The sequence below is a fragment of the Leptodactylus fuscus genome, chromosome 5 (genome assembly GCF_031893055.1).
Source record: "Leptodactylus fuscus isolate aLepFus1 chromosome 5, aLepFus1.hap2, whole genome shotgun sequence".
NCBI lineage: Eukaryota > Metazoa > Chordata > Amphibia > Anura > Leptodactylidae > Leptodactylus > Leptodactylus fuscus.
Genome location: NC_134269.1, coordinates 210,424,855 through 210,450,881, shown reverse-complemented (window position 1 = coordinate 210,450,881; position 26,027 = coordinate 210,424,855). Strand labels below are relative to the sequence as shown.

The following is a 26,027-nucleotide window of genomic DNA, read 5'->3' as shown; positions in this document are numbered from 1 at the left end:
TCCGTCAGCTCTGTAGCAACGACAACACGGCATCACGCGGTGGGCGGGGTTATCCCAAAGTCCCTCTTCCTATTGGCTGAGGAGCAAGTCAGTCAGGCACGAGAGGGCGGGGCTAAGCCTCCAGTCCGCCCTTTCTGATTGGTCCTTGTTTGTTTTTTTTTGGTTTGTTTTGTTTGTTCTCGCTCTCCGGCCGGAAGTTGTGGCCGGGCCGAGCGCCGCCGGAAGCATGTGATCCCGGAAGTTCCGGCGTCGTCGTGAAGGAAGGGGGGGATAAACAGGAATGGCGGAGGCAGCTGCGGCGGCGCCTGTACCTGTGACATCAGCCGCAGCAGGGAAGAGCCCTCTGCCCGCGTTCCCGGAAAATCCCCCCGTGGGTGGCTGGACTCGACAGGTGACCTGTAGGTAAGTGTCCCCGGGGCCTGGTAGGTGATGTGAGGACACGGCCGGCGGGGGGCGCTCGTGTATGGGCAGGACGCCGGCTGTGCGCTGGGAAATGGTTGTAGTGACACAAATATCTGCTGTGTGTGAACTAGGACTCGCAGAATGGGCCGGATCTCATCTCTGCCTTAGATTGTAGCGGTGGATGGGCTCAGACTTGGGCTGTGTTCACACTGCACTTATTAAAGGGGTTGTCCAGGAATTGGATACATTGAGGAGTCTGCCCCCCCCCCCATTCTGCCCCCCATGATGTTTATCTGGGGTTAGAGAGGACTCGGTGATGTCACTCACATAGGACATTGGTAATGGCTGCTGGCCCCCCCCCCTGATTTGTCCATTCCCGGACTCCCCTTTAATGTCTGCTGCTGGCATGGGATGAGAGCAACGGACATAAACTGTAGGAGAATATCAGACTCGGCCCCCTCTGTCGTTCCCATTGACTCTAATGTAAAACAAAATGGTGGCCGCTGTCTCCTGCTCTGCTCGCGTAGCAGAGTGACTGTTACAACAGGCAGAAGACGGCGTCCGCCATGTTGTCTGGATTGGGACACTCAATGGAGGGGCCTCTGCCTGTATCCATCTCTTACTGGCCTGTGACCGCTATAGACAATGGATACCAGTAGTTTCATCCAACCCTTAAAGGGCTTGTCCAGTTCTTTACAGCTTGTTCTCCATTTTGGATTCCAGGGCCATGTGGGGCCAAGCGTGCAGCCATTTTACATTCCTCTTTGTTTAGAGAGCCCAACCCCCCCCCCCTTGCCTTAATGAGATGCGACTCCTCTCCAGTTTCTTATCTAATCATGTTATGCTAATTTATCTAGTCCAACCAGTTCCTTGTCCACACACTGTCCTTAACCCACCGCTTCCCCTCTATTAAGGCAGCGCCCCCTATATACACCATAGCTGGCTGTTACCTTATACACCAACTTTATTCATTCGGACTTCAATATGGTGATACTTGGAGCAGATTCCTCTCACACCTGGGGCCTGTACTGATCAGTGGTTTGTCGGGGCTGCGGTGTATTGTTTTCCTTGCTGGTGCTGGTTTTGGTCCTGCACCACTACCCCATAGACTTCAATAGGACAACGCTGCAGTACCTAAAGTCGCCATTACAAATTGTATGGTGAGTGAGCAGCTCCAGGGACTTGTTCATAGTCATTTAAGTAGATCATCAGTAGGGATCTGACACCCAGGACCCCCACAGATCAGCAGTGTTTGGATGTGTTCCCCGAATACAAAACCCAGTGCCCCACTTTGCATTGTACTTGTACTTTGGTTCAGCCCCACTTACTTGAATCTTGTAAACAGGCCATAGAACCATGAATGGGACTGAGCTGCTACTGCATGGTTGTCGGTCTCCTGGTGCAGCGGCTCAATCCCATTTAATTGAATACAGATGAACTGCACTACCAAGTACAACCACAGTGCAGTGTGTGGCGCTGTGCTAAACTAGACACTGTGGTCTCTTCAACTTGATCCATAGGGCACCTGGATGTTGCACCGCCGCTGACCAGTATGCAAGTCCCTGAAAACCTCTTTAGTCCAATGTTTTCCAGCACCTTGTTGTCCACCATTGTTTATTTGACCTGTCGTTCCAGATATTTCATGCACGGCGTCTGCAAAGAAGGAAACAACTGCCGCTACTCGCACGATCTGTCCACCAGCCGCTCTACCATGATCTGCAGATACTACCAACGCGGGTGCTGTGCTTATGGAGACCACTGCAGGTGGGGGAGGCGATGAGCGATGGCGTCCGTGTGTCCGCACCCCGGGGTTCCTGCGTCTGTATAATATCTCTCCTGTGTGTCTCCCTCTTAGATATGAACACTCGAAACCACTAAAGGAAGAAGCGATCGGCGACGCCTCTGGGGCGAGGAACAGTCCACTCGAATCCCTCCCCGAAACCAGCAGTGACATTAACAGTAAGAAGGCAGCTAGCGAGGTGGTGGCGGCTGGGGTCTCCCAAGCTGAAGACTGGGTCAATGCCGTGGAGTTTGTGCCGGGGCAACTCTACTGCGGACGGGGTAATTGCTCGGGAGGGGACTTTGTGCTTGCTATAACCCTGTAGGGCCTTGACTTCAAGGTGGTGGGAGGTAGTGAGGTAACACGTGACGAGATTACTAGGCCGCAGTATGGGGTTCTCCATAGTCACTGTATAGTAAAATTCTGGTGGGCTATTGTCTCATGTGGGCAAGAAATCCTTGGCAAGGGGTGGGGTTAATCACCCTTAAAGGGGTTGTCCGGGACTGTGATATTGAGCAGGAAGGGAAAGTTCACACTGAGTTTTTGGGTCAAAATTTTGAGGCTGTATCCGCCTCAAAATTCTGACCAAAAAGATGGCTACCACTGAAATCAATGGGAGCTGGTTTGTTCCGGCTCCCAGAAAAAGAAGCGAGATGCTCATTCTTCAGGCCGTTGCTCCTCGCGATTCGGCCTGAAGACACTCCCTCCTCCGGACTAGGCCTAATCCAGCGTGGAGTGCGCAGTTGGATGTCTGTGCAGTGCACCAGCTTTCAGCCACTGCTACCCGGCTTTTTGTCCAGAACCTGAGGCGGCTTCCGCCTCAGGTTCCGGACCTAAATACTCAGTGTGAACTTACCCTAACGCTACAAAGCACAGCCACTGTACAATGTGCGGCGCTGTACATGGTAAGTAGTGAGGAGGCCTCAGTATCTTAGTCATGAACATCCCCTTTAAGTGAGTGTGGTACTCATAACGCATCCACAGGGTAGGGGATAAGTAACTGATCACTCAGGGCCCTGCGCCCCATGCACGAGGCACATTCAGGGGGTTCTTCTAGGTCCTTTATCTCCTGATTGGGGTCCCATAGGCCGACTCCCAGCTTTCTGACACCCCCTACCCTGTGCATAGGGGATAACTGATGCGGCACCTCCCATTGTGGTATATAGTATAGGGGCAGTCCTTATCCTTACAGGGGTCCCCCACTAACACTAGTCCTGCTCCATACATGTCACATCTGCACCGAAGCTTTGCCTTGTGGGCGACCCCCGGTGGCCAGTATAGTGCAAAAACTATATAAAATGAATCACCATAAGAATAAACCAAATAATATAACACTAATCCATGGCCTGAAGACCCCTCCCCCTCCATCCAAACCCCAGCTGGTGCTCAGTCGCTCCTCACGTCTATACAGGTGTGGTAGATGCTTAATGTGAAGACTGTTACTGAGCGGATTCTCGTGGGGGGAGACATCTATACTGTGTACATGAGGCCCCATGAGACCCTCCCCGGTGCCATAGTAATATCTCCTCCACCTCCCTGAGCTAAATCCCAGCCTGTTAGTTAGAAGTACAGTCCCATAGAAAGCCTGTGAGTGGCGGCCATATTGGTTGTCGCCCAGCTTCTTACACTAATGCATTGTCTAACCCGTTACACGTAAACAATGTGAGCCGGGCCCCATCAGTCATCCTCTGAAGGTCTTTATGGCACTTGATCCCATATTTGGGGCCTTTTTGGGTTAGACCATCTCCTCTGTGTACGTTAGAGGGGCCGTCCTGCACATCACAGCTCTGTCCTGGGCCGTGTAGAGACCCCCGTTGTCATGATGGGGCTGACGACTTGTTTGTCAACTTAAGTGAAAGGATGCCATGAGCTTATTTTTTGTGCCCCCTACATTTATATACGAAGGGCCCCAAACCTGGACCACACACCAAACCCTTTAAGTATAAGATCACTAACCGGACCCCTTAGAGGTATAGGACCACTAACCGGACCCCTTAGAGGTACAGGACCACTAACCGGACCCCTTAGAGGTACAGGACCACTAACCGGACCTCTTGGAGGTATAGGACCACTAACCGGACCCCTTAGAGGTAAAGGATCACTAACCGGACCCCTTAGAGGTACAGGATCACTAACCGGACCCCTTAGAGGTATAGGATCACTAACCGGACCCCTTAGAGGTATAGGATCACTAACCGGACCCCTTAGAGGTACAGGATCACTAACCGGACCCCTTAGAGGTACAGGATCACTAACCGGACCCCTTAGAGGTACAGGACCACTAACCGGACCCCTTAGAGGTACAGGACCACTAACCGGACCTCTTAGAGGTATAGGACCACTAACCGGACCCCTTAGAGGTAAAGGATCACTAACCGGACCCCTTAGAGGTACAGGATCACTAACCGGACCCCTTAGAGGTATAGGATCACTAACCGGACCCCTTAGAGGTATAGGATCACTAACCGGACCCCTTAGAGGTACAGGATCACTAACCAGACCCCTTAGAGGTACAGGATCACTAACCGGACCCCTTAGAGGTATAGGATCACTAACCGGACCCCTTAGAGGTATAGGATCACTAACCGGACCCCTTAGAGGTACAGGATCACTAACTGGACCCCCTTAGAGGTATAGGATCACTAACCGGACCCCTTAGAGGTACAGGATCACTAACTGGACCCCCTTAGAGGTACAGGATCACTAACCGGACCCCTTAGAGGTATAGGATCACTAACCGGACCCCTTTCTCTTATAAGACCCCCAGATTTCAGTAAACCACCCCTGTATACAGCCCTTTCCATAGACCCCTCCTTGTATACTCAGTGGGGCCAATTGATTAAGATTGGCGTATTGCGCACCCATCTTAATAAGTGCCTTGACGTGTATTAATGATGGAGGGTGTGGCCTAAGGAGGTCCACACCCCCTATATCGAGGTGTGCATAATTATTAGGCAGCGTGTGGGTCAAAAAAAAATAAGATTTGACTGACAGAAAAAAAAAAAAATTCTTTCGGAGGGGTGCAGCGCTGTTGACATTGCTAAGGTATTGGGGCGCGATCACGGAACCCTCAAACATTTTGTTACGATTAGTCAACAGGGTCGCCAGAAACGTGTTGAGAGAAAAAAATGACGCAAATTAGCCGCCAAAGATTTGAGAAGAGTCCCCACGGGAAGCGAGCAGAGATCCATTAACCCATTATCCGCCAGTGCTGTCCCAGTCCGCAGCCTCCCTGCAGTGCTCAGAAATATAAGGTGTTCAGTACTCGGAGACGTGGACGAGGTAAGGCAGGCGGAAACTGGAGCGCCACCGAACGAGACTGCAAGACCCAGCCAAGGAACTAATGAAGGTTTCATGGACTGATGAGAGACTATTGATGGAGCCGAGGGCTGGAGCGGTATTGGGCACCGAGCTGTACTTCAACAATATGGAGGGTGGGCTACTGCTGTGGGCTGATCTTGGTAACGTTGGACATTTTCAAGTTGAAGACGGACTCAAAAGTAACTCCTAAACCTACTGCCAGTTTTTAGAAGACTCTTTCTTCAAGGAAAAACTCTGCACCTTGCAAGAAAACCGCGATTTGTATGCAGGACAAGTACTGCAGGCCTTAAAGGGTTGTCGGGGAAGATTAGAGTCTTATTTGATCCGGCAGACTCTCGGTGATGGCCCCTTGGTCACATGATTTGAACCTTTGCTCGGCCCCCTAGTCCGGGGTAATACCTGTGCTATATCTGGCAGGGGAGTGCTGCTTCTGATCATGTGATCCTCCCCGGACAACCCCTTTAAAGAATAAGGACATGGCCGCCTGCCTCATCGGGTCTAAACACTATCGAGAACTTCTGGGCCCTTCTTATATGGGAGACTTAAGGTGAAGGAAAGAGTCTAAGGGAATGTTAAAGAATAGGAAACGGACTCCATGCATGGAAGGATTAAAAGAAAGGGGGCGCTGTTTGTCTTATGTTTTGGTTTGCTATCTTTTTTTTTTTTTTTGTTTGTTTCTTTGGTTTTTGTTTTGAGGGGGGGTGGTGTTTTTATAATGTGTGTTGAGTTTTTTTTTTTTTTTTTTTTTTTTTTTGGGGGGGGGGGTCTTTTTGTTGTTTTCATTTTAACATAAAAATAAACCAGTGAGATGGGAACCTTCTGCGTTTCTCATTTACTTCTATAATAATTCTGCACACACGGATATTCTCCCACCAAAGCTCAAACTCATTGCTTAAGTCTTCAGCGTTGCGTTGATTGATTGATAAAAATCCACAATGTTACACGTGGCCTAAGGCTGAGGTCGCCGCTGTGACGCCATCGCAGTGTCCAGTTACAGTTGGCGGTTCCGGGGTCCGGTACGCCAGGCGCTTTCAGATGCCACTTCCCTATTGGTCCCCATTATAGTTGAGGCTTTGTGTGACCGGGGTCCACTTCACTGTTGTTGGCCCCATACTAGACCACCATCCCGAATTATATTCTCACATATATACAATCCCCATTCCCTCCCTTGTATATACAGACACGTCTTCCCACTTGTATCTACAGCTCCATATCCGAGTATCATAGCAGACCACTCGCCATTGTGCATATACTTACCCCAGACCAGAGATTTATACACCCCTCCCCCAATACACAGACCCCCACGGCATCGTCCTTCCCATACTTGTGTATGGAGTCCCCCCCCGGGTCAGACATCCCCACCATATACAGACTTCTAGAGCTGATCCATTCCACCCCCATACCAGATATTTCAGGTGCTCGCCTCCCCCTTTCCCGTGTTTCCTCAGTAGCAGGAGGAGGTATTACAAGTGGTGAGTATTTGGGTTGCCGAGGACCCCTGAGTCTTGCAGACACCCCCTCCCTATATCCAGAACAGTTGTCATGTATATGACTACATCTTCAGGCTTCTCTTATGAGATTTCCCTGCTTCTTTTCCCCGCAGCGCCATCCGGCCCAGACACTGACACTCAGGGACCTCCACCTCCAGAGGAGAACCAGGAGCAACCGGCTGACCCCGAGCTCAAGAAGCAGCTTTGTCCATATGCCACGGTGGGGGAGTGTCGCTATGGAGAGAACTGCGTGTACCTGCACGGTGACCCGTGTGACATGTGCGGCCTGCAGGTGCTCCATCCTACAGACACTGCTCAGAGGTCTCAACATATTAAGGTAAGGCAGCAGGAAAAGCCTCAATCTCTAGCGCCACCTACGGGAAGCTATCCATGATTTGACTTACAACATATTCACCTGTAGTTGGCACTACATGGTAATTTAACCTTAATAATTTGCGGATCCACAATTGCATACACAGACCTGCAAAATATGGTCATACTGGTGGGGCTTTATAGAGCTTTCTGCTCCACTGTGACCCCCACACAGTCCAATCTCCTTCACAGTGGCCCCCACACAGTATAATCTGCTGCACAGTGGTCCCCACACAGTACAATCTGCTGCACAGTGGTCCCCACACAGTATAATCAGCTCCACAGTGGCCCCCCACACAGTACAATCTGCTCAACAGTGACCCCCACACAGTATAATCTGCTCCACAGTGGTCCCCACACAGTACAATCTGCTCAACAGTGGCCCCCCACACAGTATAATCTGCTGCACAGTGGTCCCCACACAGTATAATCTGCTGCACAGTGGTCCCCACACAGTATAATCTGCTCCACAGTGACCCCCACACAGTATAATCTGCTCCACAGTGACCCCCACACAGTATAATCTGCTCCACAGTGGCCCCCACACAGTATAATCTGCTGCACAGTGGCCCCCACACAGTATAATCTGCTGCACAGTGGTCCCCACACAGTACAATCAGCTCCACAGTGGTCCCCACACAGTATAATCTGCTCCACAGTGACCCCCACACAGTATAATCTGCTCCACAGTGACCCCCACACAGTATAATCTGCTCCACAGTGGCCCCCACACAGTATAATCTGCTGCACAGTGGTCCCCACACAGTATAATCTGCTCCACAGTGACCCCCACACAGTATAATCTGCTCCACAGTGGCCCCCACACAGTATAATCTGCTCCACAGTGACCCCCACACAGTATAATCAGCTCCACAGTGACCCCACACAAGTACAATCAGCTCCACAGTGGTCCCCACACAGTATAATCTGCTCCACAGTGACCCCCACACAGTATAATCTGCTGCACAGTGGTCCCCACACAGTATAATCTGTTCCACAGATGGGTGCCCACAGAGAGGGCTCTGAGCGCCACCTCTGGCACCCGTGCCATAGGTTCTCCATCCCGGCACTAGAGTCTCTTGTGTCAGGCAGAGGATGGTTTTGTTTATTTTTTCCCAGAATGCTTCAGAAATGAGTGCATTGTACCCCTGGGTACTTTACTTAGGACTGGCATGTGCCAGTTTTAGGTTGTGTTCACATTTCTATCTTTTGTTCCGTTGTTCTGGACCATGGTAGAACCAGAAGAACAGACTACAGTAATGTTGGGCAGCAATGGTTCCCACTGGAGACTATAACTATATGCCTTGCGTATTCATAGTTTTGCCCCTGCTGTAGTCAGATATTAGTCTTGGACAGCGTCTGCCATTGTGTGTAAATCTTTATTTTTTTCTCTTTCCATCCCACAGTCCTGCATTGAGGCTCACGAGAAGGACATGGAACTGTCTTTTGCCATCCAACGCAGTAAAGACATCGTGTGCGGCATCTGCATGGAGGTGGTTTACGAGAAAACAAATCCCAGCGAGCGACGTTTCGGTATTCTGTCCAACTGTAGCCACTCCTACTGCCTTAAGTGTATCCGCCGGTGGAGGAGCGCCAAGCAGTTTGAGAGCAAGATCATAAAGTAAGTGTTTCCGTGGGCATCAGATGCACTAGAGATCCTGACTAGGCGGTCATCAATTGTAGATCAGTAGAGGGGTCCAACCTCCAGGCCCCCTGCGGCTCAGCTATCCAAAGTTTTAGCGGCTCTCGTTCAGTGATATTATGTTCTGGCCCCAATTCAAGTGAATGGGGCTGAGCTGTAATACTGAATACTACCACTATACAGGGTACGGCGCTGTGCTTGGTTTCCTTTGAAGAGACTGTAGTGCATGTTTGAATGCTGGGACCTCTTGGGTCCTGGTGTTATATCCCCATGATCTAAGGATAGGTCATCCATTAGTAAGCCTGGAATCCCCTTTAAGCTCTATCATTGAGTCATGTGATGGATCCTGACAGATCCACGTTGCTGTGACAGTAGTGTGAACACGTCCTTTACGCCACTAAAGCGTCTGCTCAGATCCCCTTACAAGTGACTTGTCCGGAAAAGCCGATTTAGAAGGGAAACTTCATCCAAAATAACTGAGCTTTTCAGTAAAGAGCAAGAAGTCGCATTAACCTGACATGTCCTCCTAATCTGACTGCATATGGATAGATCTTGCCACTAGGGGGTGATGACAGGCGGAGTTGCTCTTTAAATCTTGTTGCCTGGCAAGGTGTATCCATACAATCCAAGCTGTTAATACATTTCTAGGAGGAATAACAGAGGAACACAGAGGGCAGATTTATAAGGGAGGGTGCGCCAGAATTGTTAAAGGGATTCTACCAGTAAAATTGAATTTTTTTATTTTTTTATTTTTTTTTTGGTCACACGTAGGAACAGCCTTAAGAAAAGCTATTCTTCTCCTACCTTTAGATGTCTTCTCCGTGCCACCGTTCGGTAGAAATCCCGGGTTTCGTTGGTATGCAAATGAGTTCTCTCGCAGCACTGGGGGCGGTCCCAATGCTGTGAGAGAACTCTCCAGCACCACCTCCATCTTCTTCAGGAACGCCCTCTCCCTGTGTCGTCTTCCGGAGCTGGGTTCAGTAAGCGGCCATGCCCGAGGCCTAGAAGTTTTGAACCCTCTCCTGAAGAAGATGCATGAAGAGGCCGTTCCTGATGAAGATGGAGGCGGCGCTGAAGATTTCTCTCGCAGCATTGAGGACGCCCCCAGTGCTGCGAGAGAACTCATTTGCATACTGAATAAAACCGGGATGTCTACTGAACGGCAGCGCAGAGAAGACATCTAAAGGTAGGAGAAGAATAGACCTTCTTAAGGCTATTCCTATGTGTGATCCAGAACAAATGTGATTTTAAGGGTAGAACCCTTTCACTAAGCGGCCATGTCAGGAGAGGTGACAGGTCCTAGACCATGAATAGGAAGGACGCCGGAGCGGAGGCTGACGTTAACCCTTTGTTTTCCAGATCGTGTCCAGAATGCCGCATCACCTCAAACTTCGTCATTCCAAGCGAGTACTGGGTGGAGGAGAAAGAGGAGAAACAGAAGCTGATCCTGAAGTACAAAGAGGCCATGAGGTAACGTCCTACATAGTAGAAGCGGCCGCCCGTCTGATGTATACGGGTATCCTGACCCCACACTACAGATATATCAGCATTAGAGATGAGCGAGTAATACTACGGTATTCGAAATACTCGTACTCGATCAAGTACCACTCGCTATTCGAATGTAAAAGTTCGATATAGAACCAGCATTGATTGGCCGAATGCTATACAGTCAACGCTGGTTCTTCTCCTACCTTTAGAAGTCTTCTCCGTGCAGCGTCCACGCGGCATCTTCCGGCTCTGAAATCACTCTGCCAGGCATCGGGCCTGGGCAGAGCCGACTGCGCATGTCTGCTTGTAGTGCGGGCATGCGCAGTCGGCTCTGCCCAGGCCCGATGCCTGGCAGAGTGAATTCAGAGTCGGAAGACGCCGCGGGGACGCTGCACGGAGAAGACTTCTCGGAGGATCCAGCCCGACCCTCACTCGTGGACTTGGTAAGTGTAATTTGATCGAACGTTGCCTACCCCTGAAACGAGTATTTTGCCCCCATAGAGTATAATAGGGTTCGATATTCGAGTAGTCGAATATTGAGGGGCTACTCGAAACGAATATCGAACCTCGAACATTTTACTGTTCGCTCATCTCTAATCAGCATGCCTAGTGCTTTTGTTTTTTTTCTCACGGTCTTTATCCTACTGGCATGCTATTATGGGAATCTCCTGCAGGTGGCGCTTTGATCCTGAACTTTTTTGCAGCAATGGCTTTTCTTTACTGTCGCAGCTCTATAGTAACATTCAGGGGATTTTGCCTGTGATATAAAACATGTCATTGGCACTATGGAAGTTCAAAGGGCTGTGCTAGCGCCACCTTCTGTGCACGAGCAGTACTGCTAGCACGTCAGTAATTATTCTATTATTTCTCTTCTAGCAACAAATCCTGTCGGTATTTTGACGAAGGACGCGGCAACTGCCCATTCGGAGGCAACTGCTTCTACAAACACGCGTACCCCGACGGTCGTATAGAAGAACCACAGCCGCGACAAAAAGGGGGGATGTCGAGTCGATACCGGGTAAGTCCATGGCGGTCTCGGCTCTTCCCTTCTCAGGCTGAATAATGACTTAAAGGGGATAGAAAAACCGCTTAACTCATCCCTTATTTCCAGGCCCAGCGTAGGAACCGGTTTTGGGACTTCGACGAGCGCGAGGGCAGCGACCCGTTTGACAACGACGACGAGGAAGTCATGACCTTTGAACTGGGCGAAATGCTCCTAATGCTGTTGGCAGCGGGCGCCGACGAAGACCTCACAGACTCAGAGGACGAGTGGGACTTGTTCCATGAGGATCTGGACGATTTTTATGACCTGGACCTATAGCGCCAGTCAGAAGGAGTTTGGACTGTCTGGCCACTTTCAGACAGTAGCTATTTCCTGTGGTGTTGTGGCAGTGCCTGTGTTTCTCCTAGGCAGGCCTATCAATTCCAGGTGCTGTTGTAATAATTTTTATCCTGATGTCTGTCTATTTTCCCCTCCATTTTTCCTCATTCCCCCTCCCCAGAGTGTTTGTTTCTCTGTTTCAAGTTAAAAAAGGTAAAAAAAATTAAAGGAAAAAAAATTAAAGTAAAACTCAAAAATAAATAAAAAAAATAATACACAAAGTACAAAATGTGACGGCCTTGTGCACACTGTGGTTTATATGGAATTTCTATTTTTGGGTGGGCTCTAGAACAAGTTTTTTGGGTTTTTTTTTTTTTGTTACGAGTGTTGAACACTAGGTGGCACCGATCCCGTGGAAGTGTTTTCACCGTCCGTGCCCCCCATATTTCATAAGTCACTGTCTTGAAATGAGGGGGAGGGGGTGTTTAGGATCTCCTGTCCTGTGTGTACAGCTTCTTTCTAGACTTGTGTCTCCATGATCCTTAATAGAGATGAGCGAGTACTGTTCGGATCAGCCGATCCGAACAGCACGCTCACATAGAAATGAATGGACGTAGCCGGCACGCGGGGGGTTAAGCTGCCAGCCGCCGTCAAAGCGGAAGTACCAGGTGCATCCATTCATTTCTATGGAGCGTGCTGTTTGGATCGGCTGATCCGAACAGTACTCGCTTATCTCTAATCCTTAACACCCCTGCGAGAGAGTCAGGACACACACACACGCACCCATAGGAATGAATGGACACAGCCAGCACGCAGGGGGTTAAGCGTCCGGCCGCCGGCAAAGTCAGCGTGCCGGCTGCTTCCATTCATTCCTATGGGTGTGTGCTATTCGAAACGGCCGTTTCCAATAATACTCTCTCATCTCTACTTGAAGACCATTTCTTGAACGTAAATAGTCCAGGTGCCGAATCTGTAAGTTTTATGGGCGCTCCTTTCTTATAGTCACGCGCGTTGTCAGGTTTATGGTCGGGGGCAGAGGCTGCCAGGTTTGGGAAGAGGAAATGTGGCATTGTTTGTCGTGTCCTATTGTGTTCCAGTCAGACCAGTTTGCAGCATTAGATGCCACCAGCTGTCTGGTAGAACAATATCTGTGCGGTAAAGTCACACCCTCTGCCTGGAGGGGGCACATACTTTCGACTAAGAATATAGATATATAAATAGGCTGTGGGAGAAGTACAACTTCCAGCACAAAATACAAGTTGCTGGATCCCTATAGGATAAGGAGGAAAGGTATTGTCTGCTTTTGTCCCCCAAAAATAGGCAGGGTCTCCTCTGTGGGGTGTCAGTCCAGCAGGTTAACCCCATAGATGACAATGACAGTCAGTGGGATTCTGTTTTGCAGCGCTGACTCTGATATGAGTTTACATGTCAGAATCAACGCCGCGTTACATCGTGTGCACGGGCCCTTAGAATGTCCAAGGTTGAGACCCTACACCCCACCTGCATGAGGCCATGGTTGATAATGGGTTAAATGCTTTGTATACATTTACAATTAATATTCTAGCCCATAGCATCTGAAATAAACAGTATACCGTATATACTCGAGTATAAGCCGAATTTTTCAGCACAGTTTTTGTGCTGCATTTCCCCCCCCTCGGCTTATACTCGAGTCAATAAGTTTTCCCAGTTTTTTGTGGTAAAATTAGGGGCCTCGGCTTATATTCGGGTCGGCTTATACTCGAGTATATACGGTAATCTTAATGAAAAAAAATTCCTAGTTTGTATGCGGCTCCTATACAGACCCAGGTGTCTCCATACTTACAGACTACAAACAAACCTTGTGTAGTCAGACCCTACAATCACTCTCTTTTCTTGCGTCTTGTGAGACAGTAGATGGTGGGGGGGGCACGAATAAAAGAGCGTAACGCCATGACTTCAGGATCCGACTACATACATTCTTTGTAGTCTGTAACCATTGAAACACATCCATATAAATGCTTTATACTCAATATAGCACATTGTGATTTTTTTGTTTGTTTTTCAGATCACCCCCATAACTTGATAGATTGCTATAAACCTCCCTCTTCCTCCTCAGGTACAGACATGATGCTATTCCTTAGCACACACGGCTGCCGCGCCCGTGACTGTCATGGTACTACACGACCTTTGACCAGGAAGGTGCAATATGTCATATAAATAGAGCCGTATCTTGTGTATATACCCTGCACCTTATCTCCAGCCTGATAACACTGCTAGCCCTTATTGGATGGGCCATAGATTGTCTATAGGGTGCGGATGTTCCTATAGTGTTGTCCTCTCTGATCCATACACTACATAGTCAGGGCAGCTCAGGTTATGGCAGTGGGTGGGCATGGTTGTAGATGGCAGCTATTTAGGGCACAGCCACCTATGGAATGACCTCAATGCAGTCAGACCTGTTTACCCCACGCATCACCTACTGGCGGCCGTCCATATTATTCTATACAACACCGCCGCAGATGTGTGTCATACGCACAATTACCATGAATAAATAGAAGTGTGTTTAGGAGGCTGCGGGGATGTTTGTTTAGCGCCATTCCATAGATATTAGATGTCTGTTGTCAGATTCTGGAGGGAGGGGGATGTAGGAGACTTGTCACTGGGTGTGGGACCTCCAAACCAGCGGCATTGAATGCTTTAACCTATACAACCTAGGTAGTTTAAAAAATAAAATAAAAAACTTTGTAAAACCAGGATACTTTAAAGGTAGTACATGTAAATTCTTTCTTAAAGGGAGTGTCAACAGAATACAGCATGTCAACCCAGCCACGCACATAGATAGGTTAGGGTCACCTGACTGTAATGGGATTTTCCCCCTGAAAATCAAAACCTCTGTTGCTGAAATATTTTGGTTAATGCAAAATGGCGTTGCCATTACGCCGAAGAGTTTATTTGCATATTGACAAGAACAGCACAAGGAAAAAAACTATTTGGTTCTGGTGACAGTAACCTATCTATCTGCAGGGCTGGGGTGATATGCTGTATCTGGTGACAGTAACCTATCTATCTGCAGGGCTGGGGTGATATGCTGGTTCTGGTGACAGTAACCTATCTATCTGCAGGGCTGGGGTGATGTGATATGCTGGTTCTGGTGACAGTAACCTATCTATCTGCAGGGCTGGGGTGATATGCTGGTTCTGGTGACAGTAACCTATCTATCTGCAGGGCTGGGGTGATATGCTGGTTCTGGTGACAGTAACCTATCTATCTGCAGGGCTGGGGTGATATGCTGGTTCTGGTGACAGTAACCTATCTATCTGCAGGGCCAGCTTTATACGCTAGGTTCTGCTGACAGACGCCCTTGAGAGGAAAAAACCTAGCATGAAACACAAAATCTACTCAGGACTTTTTAATGAAACAAGTTTTGTAGTTTTTTTTTTTTTTTTAAAGAAAACGCTTCACAAATTTGTGTGACATCCTTGCAGTGTGGCCATGCTAATTTTCTCTGTATCGTTCCAATTTTAGTATACGTGCTGACAAAGCGACCACAGTTTTCTAATAGTTTCGGTTCCGTTTTCTGCTTTTGTGGATTTTTACGTAATATTACAATCTTGTGCTGAGACTTTCTATGTTACCGGATGTTAGAATAATGGAATGTCACTGTATAGATGTATACACAAGCCATAAACAAAGGGGTTGGGCAGGACTTAAAAAAACATGACTGCTTTCTTCTTCATAGGATTGACCTCCTGTCCCATCAGCCACATGGCAATGCCATAGCTCCGTCCCAATATAATGAATGGCCATGTGAACAACAGACCTAGTGAGAAGGCAGCCATGTTTTCAAAATCCTGCACAAGACCTTTAAAATCAACTGTCTAATATTGTGTAGATCCTCTTTGTACCCCAAAAAAGTTGTGACCCTTCGAGACATGGGCTGCATGAGACTTTTGATGGTGTCCTATCTGGCACTGAGGAGTTACGAGCAAGTCAATGAAGAGTTTTTTGGAGGCCAAATTAGAGGTGGTGGGGGTGGGGGGGGTAACATATTAAAGAAACAATACCTGCTCAAAGTCCTTGGCTCAGGTGGCAAGTCCCCTCTGGTCCATGGGGTGCCAGAAGAGGGTAAGATGACATGTTGGGTACTAGTGATGCTACTACCGATACATCAATGGCACACATGTCACCTCTGAAGTCCGTGGTTGGCCACAGATGTCACCTGACCCTCTGCACTTTCATCCCTGGCCATCTGAGGTAACGAAGGGTGACCCACCAGAACTGCGGAGTGGGAGTTGAGCCGGGACAACCTCTTTACAAAGAAACCTTGAGTATCAGTGACCTTGAGGTCAGTCGTCCTTCCTCAAAAACTTTGGGTAGATAACCTTTACACACTGGGAACATTCCAGAAGACCTGCCATGTCAGAGATGTCCTGATCTCATTGTCTAGCCATCACAATTCGGCTCAGGTTACGGGTCCCTCAGGTCCTTACACTTGCCCATTTTTCTGATTCCAATACATCAACTTCAAGAACCGACTGTCTACATGCTTCCTGATCTATCCCACCACGGTCACCAGATCATGTCATTCACGTAACCTTTAATGTTATGGATTGGTGTATGGTACATGGGTTTGAGCTGTGACCCTACTCAGAGCGTCTCCAGACTCAACCATTTGTATTTACATAAAAACATTACAGTAGATTAGGTTTCCTCTAAGAAGATTTCAGAAAACACCTTGAAGAGTCTTCCACTGCCTAGACATCCAGGACAGGCATCTTCCATCTTATCCAATTGGAAGTCTAGATGGGATTCCTACGACTGGTGCTCTTCTCAAAAATCTCCAGATACCTCATCCTACAGCAGAAAGGTGCCATATCGTTCCTCTCCACCATCCCGTGTAGAAAATGACCTTCACATTGGTTGCCCTGGAATCCTTTGCCTATGGACACCATCTATAGGGAAGGGTCAACCACTCCCCTGGGAACTTCCTCCAAGACACGTCCACCCTGGCCTTATGTTCCAAGTAGAGGCAATAATTTTATTCCAAAAAGAGGAGTCCTCAATTGTCCGCTTCCACCATGTCTACCCACAGATACAGCTTTTATCTGGCTCCTTGGCCACCACAATAGGTCGAGAGTCCAGCACGAAGCTGTTCCGTGGACTCTCTTTGTGAAAGTGAAGAGTATTCCGAGCAATAAGTTCTGTAGCCATTAGGAAGAAAACTTCATCGATATTATGGGCTTCTTTGGCCGAGGTTTCTAAGACTGCCCCAAGTCCATGCTTCTCGGCAAACGTGCAGGCTTCTTCAAAGAGGACCTGCCTGTTCTCCGCCAGGTCTGATTTGTTACCTATAAAACACATGAGTGAGATATTCTAGTAACCATATGGCTAATAACCAAGTAGATTTACCATTTTGGAAAAAAACACCATTGATGGTAAAATTGGGGCAAATTGTCCTATGTATGACCATCTCCAGACATTTGATTGCCTGTAGATCTACTCATTTTGGGTGGAAGACAAGAAGAACCCTAGATAAATTACAAACATATATACTATACATTATGTCGAAATTTAGAGAGGATACCCATAATTACCAGTGTCAACGTAATTGCCATTCACCGCCCAACCTGAACAATTTCCAACGCGTTTCTAAATATGTTGTATCATGTAATAAAATTATAAAACTAGCCATCAAGTCAAGAGGTGGATCTAGGATCTCTGACTTGTCTGGTTCTCACCTGGCACAATGTACATTTGGTGGGTCTACCCATAGGCCAAAATTAGATGGGCTTCCTCGAAGGAGCATTGGATGGCACACTTTGTTGTGTGCATGGAGTCTTGGGATCTCCAAGTTGATCTCCTAGATCTTGAGACCGAACAAGTAGTAACTAAAGCTTGGAAGGTCAAGGCTTAGAAGTTTTGGGGCCCTTGTGCAATTCCTATCTTCTTTTGGAGACCATATGAAAGTGAAAGGCCTCATTTTCAGTTTTCTATATCCTTTGAGAAGACCACTTTTTAATGCAATTTTGGGTGGTTGTCTCAGAGGTTTCACTGTAGCTTGGAAACCATATTAGAGGATTATAAGATAATAGTGGGGGGGAGGGGGGAGGGTCCGCCATTCAGGAGCCAAATCTCCTAGCCAAAGTGAAGCCCGTTAAAAATAGCGCCTCTAGCTCTGGAGGATCCATCTTGTCCTGCACTACACATACAACGAATTGATCTGAATGGACACTGTGTAATGCCTTATTTGCCCTGCGGTGGTGCTGCAGAGAAACTGCACACCTACCTCCAGGTTTCCTCACAGATTACCGCTACAGAAACATGTCGGGACTTCTAAATGAAGCATCAGCCAGTCCACAGTAGACTTACCAATCAGCATCACCATCAAGTTGGCGGCTCCATATTTTTCCACTTCATGGATCCAATGGGGAACGGACTCGAAGGTTTGGCGCCGGGTGATGTCATAGGCAATGATGGCTCCATGGGCACTACGGTAATAACTCTGTGTGATGGTACGAAACCTCTCTTGGCCAGCCGTGTCCCAAACTTGCACCTATACAATATAAGTCACAAATTAAAAGTTGAAGGAGATCTCTATATATTTGGTTTATATTAATGGCCTATCCTTAGAATCACCATCAGACTGGCCCTCCAGAGGGTCTTCTAGTAGACCTAAGTCTCTAACACAAAAACGTCCAGCAGTAGAGAACCAAACTTGAAGGTTACCATGTTCTATTTCCTGGGAATTGGGTGGTCTCCCAGAATCATTTCATCTGGTGGGCTCAAGGAACCTCACCGTGACTTTAGGATAGGCCGTCAAAATATCAATGGGGCTCCGACTGACAACATGATCGTCTGTTTGAAGGTTCAGTAGCTCTCCACTCATCTGATACCGTCGGCCTATCCTAAGACTACCAAAAAAAACCCTCCAACATATTCTACGGAGCCCCAAGCATTAGCTACATAGACAGTCACAGGAATTTCTGACTGCTGTTAACTTTTCGCATCCCCTTTAAGGAGGACCTCCAGCAGCGTTGCAAACTAACTCTGTACATCCTTCAGTAGCTGCTCCTCCACCGATTCTGGCGCAGTTGGAATTTTGTCTCTAGCCCCCACTGATCCCGAGCTATTGTTTCTGTTGGTTCCAGCACAATCTTACCCTGTACTGTCAGGTGGGTGGTCCCTTGGATGGAGCAGGGACCGCCTACCTTATAGCATAGACTAGACATTAACTGAAACTAACAACCGTGATTACTCAGGAATGGTGGGAGCTAAAGAAAAAATTCCAACGGCATTAGAATGAATGGAGTGGCACCTAATGAAGGATGCAAAAAAATGGAGGTTGGTGGAGATGGCGAAAGTTCCCCTTTAAGTGGAATAATTATGGTTCCTGATGAAAATATACTCCCGAAATCTCTCAGAATTTTCCCAGCCAACGTCACCTATGAAAAGATCACGAACAATGAAGGCTGTGAAGATATTTACCTTGACTTTTTTGCCATCAATATTCAGGGACTTTACAGAGAAGTCCACCCCGATAGTGTTCTGGTACTTGCTACTGAACTCTCCAGACTGAAACCGCTGAACCACACAAGTCTTGCCCACATTGGAGTCACCAATCAGAATGATCTTAAATAGGTAGTCGAAAGGGTCATCCACTGGGAATCCAGATTCAGGCATGCTCTGCATGGGTGGGGCCAGTATTCAAAGGAAAGACCGAGGAGCCACAAGGTGCTGCAGATCTGGGATAAGAAAGACAATACAGATCATGTTTTCTAAGTAATCATGTTTTCTGACTTTAGTAATCTGAAAACCCCTTTAACTTTAGGGCCCCAACAAAACCCTTTTATCTGTGCAACTTTTTGCCATTTAGAATAGGGATACGGTTTGTGTGTCAGTGACCTTGGGGGACCCCTCAGGATCCAGGGCCCGGTAGTGCCCACTATTACTGTACCCCTTATCGCTACACCCCAGGGTGCATATGCATGTCGTCTGTGCTGAGGAGTCGCCATCAATAGACAAACCATGAAATGATCCAAAAAATATGTAAAAAGGTCACATACCGAGATAAATGCCAGTAATATATTTAGCAAACATGTGGATCTCAGAAGATGAAGAACAAGTATTACTAGTGGGGCATGCTGGGAGTTGTAGTTCTATATTGCTTAAAGGGAAAGGATCACAAAAAAAAAAATATTGGTTATAAATTCTATTTTTTTTTAATTTTCACATCACAATCTATGTTTTAAAACAACTATGATAGCCTACCATTTTTCACTCTGACCACTAAGCCTAAAAATAGACACTCTGTAGGGGGAATTTCATTGCAGCAGTCACCTCATTTACAGCACAAACCGTATTACAATAGAAGATAACACCAATAACCCATCATTGCATCCACTGACAATAGAGGATGTTACAGCTTAATGCTCGCCCTCCCGGGCCCATTGTTAATAGCTCTGATTATTAACATGTGCCATTTAGAATTGTATGCGGCAAAGGGAGCTTTGGGGCCCCCTCATGTGCAAGGGCCTGGTAGGGACGGCTCTTCTCTTTACCCCCTATGGCTACGACCTGGCTCATCTAGAAAACATTCCCATAGACTTCAACTAGAAGGCTCCGGACTATTGCGGTCCACGGCCATGATGGTGTCGTAAAGCAGATGACTAAATGCTGTTAACAGAGCAGCGGAGAAGCTCAGGCAAGATGGCCATATATATATATATATATATATATATATATATACACACACACACACACAGTATATATGTATCGGTATATATAGCCAGTATACAATACACCATGTACAAGAAGAACAAGAATAAAATCCTCGCCAAGATCTCCGCTTGCTGTCAGTAAACGGGAACTGTGTCACCTTCAGAGGCTAAGAACCTGTACACACCTGAGAATGTGCTACATCTGCATCCAGTCCAGACAAACCTCTCCCCCTGTCCTGTAGTTCGTCACAATGTATCAGCGCAGAGTCTAGGTTTACATATAGACTATAGTGGGGTTTTTTTTTTTTTTTTTTTTTTTTTTTTTAAAGAGGAACTATCCCTTTAAGAAAGAGAGTGAACTATACGCTCTAGAACAAAAACTGGTGTAGTCATAAAAGTTGGGCATATCTTTGGCGCACGCCATTTCTTACCCCAAAGATGCCACTTACCTCTTTAGGCCTGGGCCCCACGGGACGTAAACACCGTGATTTGCCCGCATCGGTAAAAATCGCAGCGTTTTACAGTACAAAAAAAGGGGATGGGATTCATGTGAATCCCATACCCACTTTGCGGAAAATAAACGCAGTGCGGGCACACTGCGATTTGCAAAGCCGTTGCGGCTTCGCAAATCGCAGCATGTCAATTATATCTACAGAAACGCCGGCGGCTTTCCCGTAGATATAATGGGAAGAAAGTCCGTGGAGGAAAACTCTGTGAACTTTCTCTTCAAAGCGCTGCGGAAAGAACCGCAATGCGACCACGCCGCGGTTCTTCCCGCATCGCTTTATCACTGCGTTTACAGCCCGTGGGACCTTCGCCTTAAGGTACTTTTTAAGAAAGTGGGCGGAGACCAACGTGGTCAGGAAGAAGCGTACTATAAGTCACAACAGAAAATGGGAATCAATCAGATCAGAAAGCGACACCAGTTGCTAATGGGAGAGAGTCTGGATTATTTAAAGGGCCGGAGCCTCTTAATAATTCAGGCACAGTTAGCGCCAGCGAGAGGGAGGGGGGTGGAAGGGTTAAAATTGGGGAACATAACACCAGTCTCAATAAAACTCCCCCACTGGCTCCATATGGTTGAATTACGGCTCGCCATCTCAGGCCTAAGCGCGGGTCGACTACATTTGGGTAGGTCGGGATGCCGGGCCGGGTAATATGGAGGCTCAAACCCATAACCAGTGGGGCAGATTTGTTTAAAACGGTCTAATACCAAAAACCTGCGCCATGATTGTTTGCTATGGGCAACCAGGACAGTTTAATACCTCGACCCCATTTGTTTTCCCTAAGGCCTTGGGGTCTCCCTACAGCGCCACATTACCAGGCTGCAGATACTCCATATAGTGCCGCCATAGGGTTACCATGGTAAAATACCTCCATAATACAGCACTTTGAGACTATATAGAAGTCAGGTTATTTGTACGTGCAGACTGTCCTCTCTCGGGGCTCCGGCCTGGTCCATCCTACAACATCTCACGTCTTTACCGTCTCAGTGCAAGGACCGTCCCAGATCTCAGACCCAGAAGATGATCCGATATCTCACCTGTCGCCTCGGCTGCCAGATCCCGCTCACCTGCCACAAACCTTCCCAGGTCTGCAGCTCACCTGGATGAACAGGTAAGCCTGCCTTTGTAGCCTGCCTCCCGCAGCGTTGCATTGTGGGAGATGTAGTCCTACCATTGGCCTAGTCATAAGGAAGTAACGCACCTGTCTGGGCAAGAGACAAACAACCTTATTATGTCCTTCAGGCCCAGGATAAGGAGACCCAGGGGAATTAACCTCTCGTTGTCACAGGAGCTGGAAAGATGATCCCGTATCCAAGCCTCCCGCTCGCTCTGGCAGTCCCGTACTGAGTGACACGATTATAATACAGCGCTGGGAAGACAATGACCCCATTGTGCGTATTATAATGGGTCGCAGTAATGAGACCGCGGCCTACTCTCTTCTCTCTCACCAATGGCTATTTTTATAGAAAACACCTGAAAGGGATTAGAGCGCCACACTTTTTTCGCAGGTTGTGTGCGGTATTGCAACTCATCCCCATTCGCTTTGATTTTTTGAGGGGTCAATGTCACCACGTCCACTTATTCATAGGTTAGGTTTCCAGAACACGGCAGCTTTTCTTAGAGCGTATTTTTGGCTAAACATCATAACTGCGCTGTGCGAACTCTGCCTTAGTCCAAGCAGGAAACTTGGTCCGTGTGTCAAACCACATTTACAAACTGAGCTGACACGGTGAGTTCGGTTCATCTCTGGTGCGTTGAGGGAGGTAAATCGGTAAATCTGACCAAGTTTCCTGGCCCCATGTGAACTGGGCCTAAATATAGCCTTCACCTGAAAAGATTTCCCAAATTGATTCATATATACACATGCAGTTATACTATACTGCCGCCCTGTGGTCATAGTGGGTACTACATAATCGCTTCCAAATTTCAAAGCAAAACATTAAAGGGGCTCTATCAGCAAAATCATGCTGATAGAGCCCCACATATGCATACCTCCCAACCGTCCCGATTTCCGCGGGACATTCACGATTTGGGTGACATGTCCCGCGGTCCCGGTTGGAGGGAGGTATGTCCCGATTTCAACTCAGATCTGCGTCCTCGCTTCAGCCGCATATGTGTCAGCGAGAGAGGCGCGCAGAGAGCGGCGAGGGAGCGGAGGAGAAGGTAAGTGTAATGTGGAGGTGGAACGTGAAACTGAGAGCAGATGAAGGAGAGGACGGCATGACACTGGAGGCAGAAATGGAGAGGACATGAATCTGGGCGCAGAGATGTGGGGACATGAATCTGGGGACAGAGATGGAGGGGACATGAATCTGGGGGCAGAGATGGGGGGACATGAATCTGGGGACAGAGATGAAGGGGACATGAATCTGGGGGCAGAGATGTGGAGACATGAATCTGGGGACAGATGAAGGGGACATGAATCTGGGGGCAGAGATGGAGGGACATGAATCTGGGGACAGAGATGGGGGGACATGAATCTGGGGGCAGAGATGGGGGGACATGAATCTGGGGACAGAGATGAAGGGGACATGAATCTGGGGACAGAGATGGAGGGGACATGAATCTGGGGGCAGAGATGGAGGGACATGAATCTGGGGACAGAGATGGAAGGGACATGAATCTGGGGGCAGAGATGGAGGGGACATGAATCTGGGGGCAGAGATGTGGGGACATGAATCTGGGGGCAGAGATGGGGGACATGAATCTGGGGGCAGAGATGGGGGACATGAATCTGGGGGCAGAGATGGGGGGACATGAATCTGGGGGCAGAGATGGAGGGACATGAATCTGGGGACAGAGATGGAGGGACATGAATCTGGGGGCAGAGATGGGGGGACATGAATCTGGGGACAGAGATGAAGGGGACATGAATCTGGGGACAGAGATGAAGGGGACATGAATCTGGGGGCAGAGATGTGGAGACATGAATCTGGGGACAGAGATGGAGGGGACATGAATCTGGGGACAGAGATGAAGGGGACATGAATCTGGGGGCAGAGATGGAGGGACATGAATCTGGGGACAGAGATGGGGGGACATGAATCTGGGGGCAGAGATGGAGGGATATGAATCTGGGGGCAGAGATGGGGGGACATGAATCTGGGGACAGAGATGAAGGGGACATGAATGTGGGGGCAGAGATGGGGGGACATGAATCTGGGGGCAGAGATGGAGGGACATGAATCTGAGGGCAGAGATGGGGGACATGAATCTGGGGGCAGAGATGGGAGGACATGAATCTAGGGGCAGAGATGGAGGGGGGACATGAATCTGGGGGCAGAGATGGGGGACATGAATCTGGAGGCAGAGATGGGAGGACATGAATCTAGTGGCAGAGATGGAGGGGGGACATGAATCTGGGGGCAGAGATGGAGGGGACATGAATCTGGGGGCAGAGATGGAGGGGACATGAATCTGGGGGCAGAGATGTGGGGGGGGACATGAATCTGGGGGCAGAGATGGAGGGACATGAATCTGGGAGAAGAGATGGGGGGACATGAATCTGAGGGCAGAGATGGAGGGACATGAATATGGGGGCAGAGATGGGGGGACATGAATCTGGGGGCAGAGATGGGGGGACATGAATCTGAGGGCAGAGATGGGGGGACATGAATCTGAGGGCAGAGATGGGGAGACATGAATCTGGGGGCAGAGATGGAGGGACATGAATCTGGGGACAGAGATGGGGGGACATGAATCTGGGGGCAGAGATGGAGGGACATGAATCTGGGGGCAGAGATGGGGGGACATGAATCTGAGGGCAGAGATGGGGGACATGAATCTGGGGGCAGAGATGGGGGGACATGAATCTAGGGGCAGAGATGGAGGGGGGACATGAATCTGGGGGCAGAGATGGAGGGGACATGAATCTGGGGGCAGAGATGGAGGGGACATGAATCTGGGGGCAGAGATGTGGGGACATGAATCTGGGGGCAGAGATGTGGGGGGGACATGAATCTGGGGGCAGAGATGGAGGGACATGAATCTGGGGGAAGAGATGGGGGGACATGAATATGGGGGCAGAGATGGGGGGACATGAATCTGGGGGCAGAGATGGGGGGACATGAATCTGGGGGCAGAGATGGAGGGGACATGAATCTGGGGGCAGAGATGGAGGGACATGAATCTGAGGGCAGAGATGGGGGGACATGAATCTGGGGGCAGAGATGGGGGGACATGAATCTGGGGGCAGAGATGGAGAGGACATGAATCTGGGGGCAGAGATGTGGGGACATGAATCTGGGGGCAGAGATGGGGGGACATGAATCTGGGGGCAGAGATGGAGGGGGGACATGAATCTGGGGGCAGAGATGGAGGGGACATGAATCTGGGGGCAGAGATGGAGGGACATGAATCTGAGGGCAGAGATGGGGGGACATGAATCTGGGGGCAGAGATGGGGGGACATGAATCTGGGGGCAGAGATGGAGAGGACATGAATCTGGGGGGACATGAATTTGGGGGCAGAGATGGAGGGGACATGAATCTGGGGGCAGAGATGGGAGGACATGAATCTGGGGACAGAGATGGAGGGGACATGAAACTGGGGGCAGATGAAGGGTGTATATGAAACTGGGGGAGAGATAGAGGGGGGACATATAATGTGCGGGTGACTGTAGGAATATACTGTGTGCGGGCACATAAAAAATTAACGAGTGGGCGGAGTCAACATAAAAGTGGGCGGGGCTAAATTTATCCCTCTTTCCGTTCTTCAAAAGTTGGGAGGTATGTTATTTCGAATAAAACATGAAATGATGCGGAAATTCCTTTCTACGTCACATACAGGAAACTATAAGTCTACTTCCCCTTTAATATTTCATGACTAGGGATATGAATGACCGTTCACAATATAGAAAAATATTACTTTTGCCTTTATTACTAGTTTGGTCACCGCCGCACACCGTCCAGGCCGTTCTGTATTCCGGACTCTAGACCCCGCCCATGTGGAGGTTAGAGACTACAGCTCCCGGCGTGCTCCGCGCGGGGGTGGAGTATCACGTGATCGGG

General features: G+C 48.6%; 2 protein-coding genes and 1 non-coding gene across 4 annotated transcripts; 1 reads left to right on the top strand and 2 right to left on the bottom strand.

Moving 5' to 3' along the window:
* The first annotated feature begins 174 nt into the window (after positions 1-174).
* On the top strand, positions 175-12,075 carry MKRN1 (makorin ring finger protein 1). Of its 2 annotated transcripts, none has more exons than XM_075275232.1 (8): positions 175-402; positions 2,038-2,166; positions 2,258-2,361; positions 7,107-7,330; positions 8,772-8,986; positions 10,367-10,477; positions 11,372-11,513; positions 11,607-12,075. In XM_075275232.1, exons 1-8 carry the CDS (start codon positions 281-283, stop codon positions 11,814-11,816), a joined length of 1,257 nt encoding a protein of 418 aa, XP_075131333.1. In that variant the 5' UTR covers positions 175-280; the 3' UTR covers positions 11,817-12,075. The 2 variants fall into 2 exon arrangements, with proteins under 2 accessions (XP_075131333.1, XP_075131332.1); XM_075275231.1 differs by having other exon boundaries at positions 177-402; positions 2,258-2,463; positions 11,607-12,074.
* A 3,162-nt stretch (positions 12,076-15,237) lies between these two features.
* LOC142205375 (U6 spliceosomal RNA) lies at positions 15,238-15,344 on the bottom strand. Its single transcript, XR_012716386.1, has one exon. It is a non-coding gene; the product is annotated as a U6 spliceosomal RNA (small nuclear RNA).
* A 1,296-nt stretch (positions 15,345-16,640) lies between these two features.
* RAB19 (RAB19, member RAS oncogene family) lies at positions 16,641-22,101 on the bottom strand. The gene is made up of 4 exons (XM_075276467.1): positions 22,056-22,101; positions 19,281-19,537; positions 18,165-18,348; positions 16,641-17,143 (listed from the first exon to the last, which is right to left on the bottom strand). The coding sequence occupies exons 2-4, from the start codon at positions 19,482-19,484 to the stop codon at positions 16,878-16,880; spliced, it is 654 nt and encodes a 217-aa protein (XP_075132568.1). The 5' UTR covers positions 19,485-19,537; positions 22,056-22,101; the 3' UTR covers positions 16,641-16,877.
* Between the last annotated feature and the right edge of the window lie 3,926 nt (positions 22,102-26,027).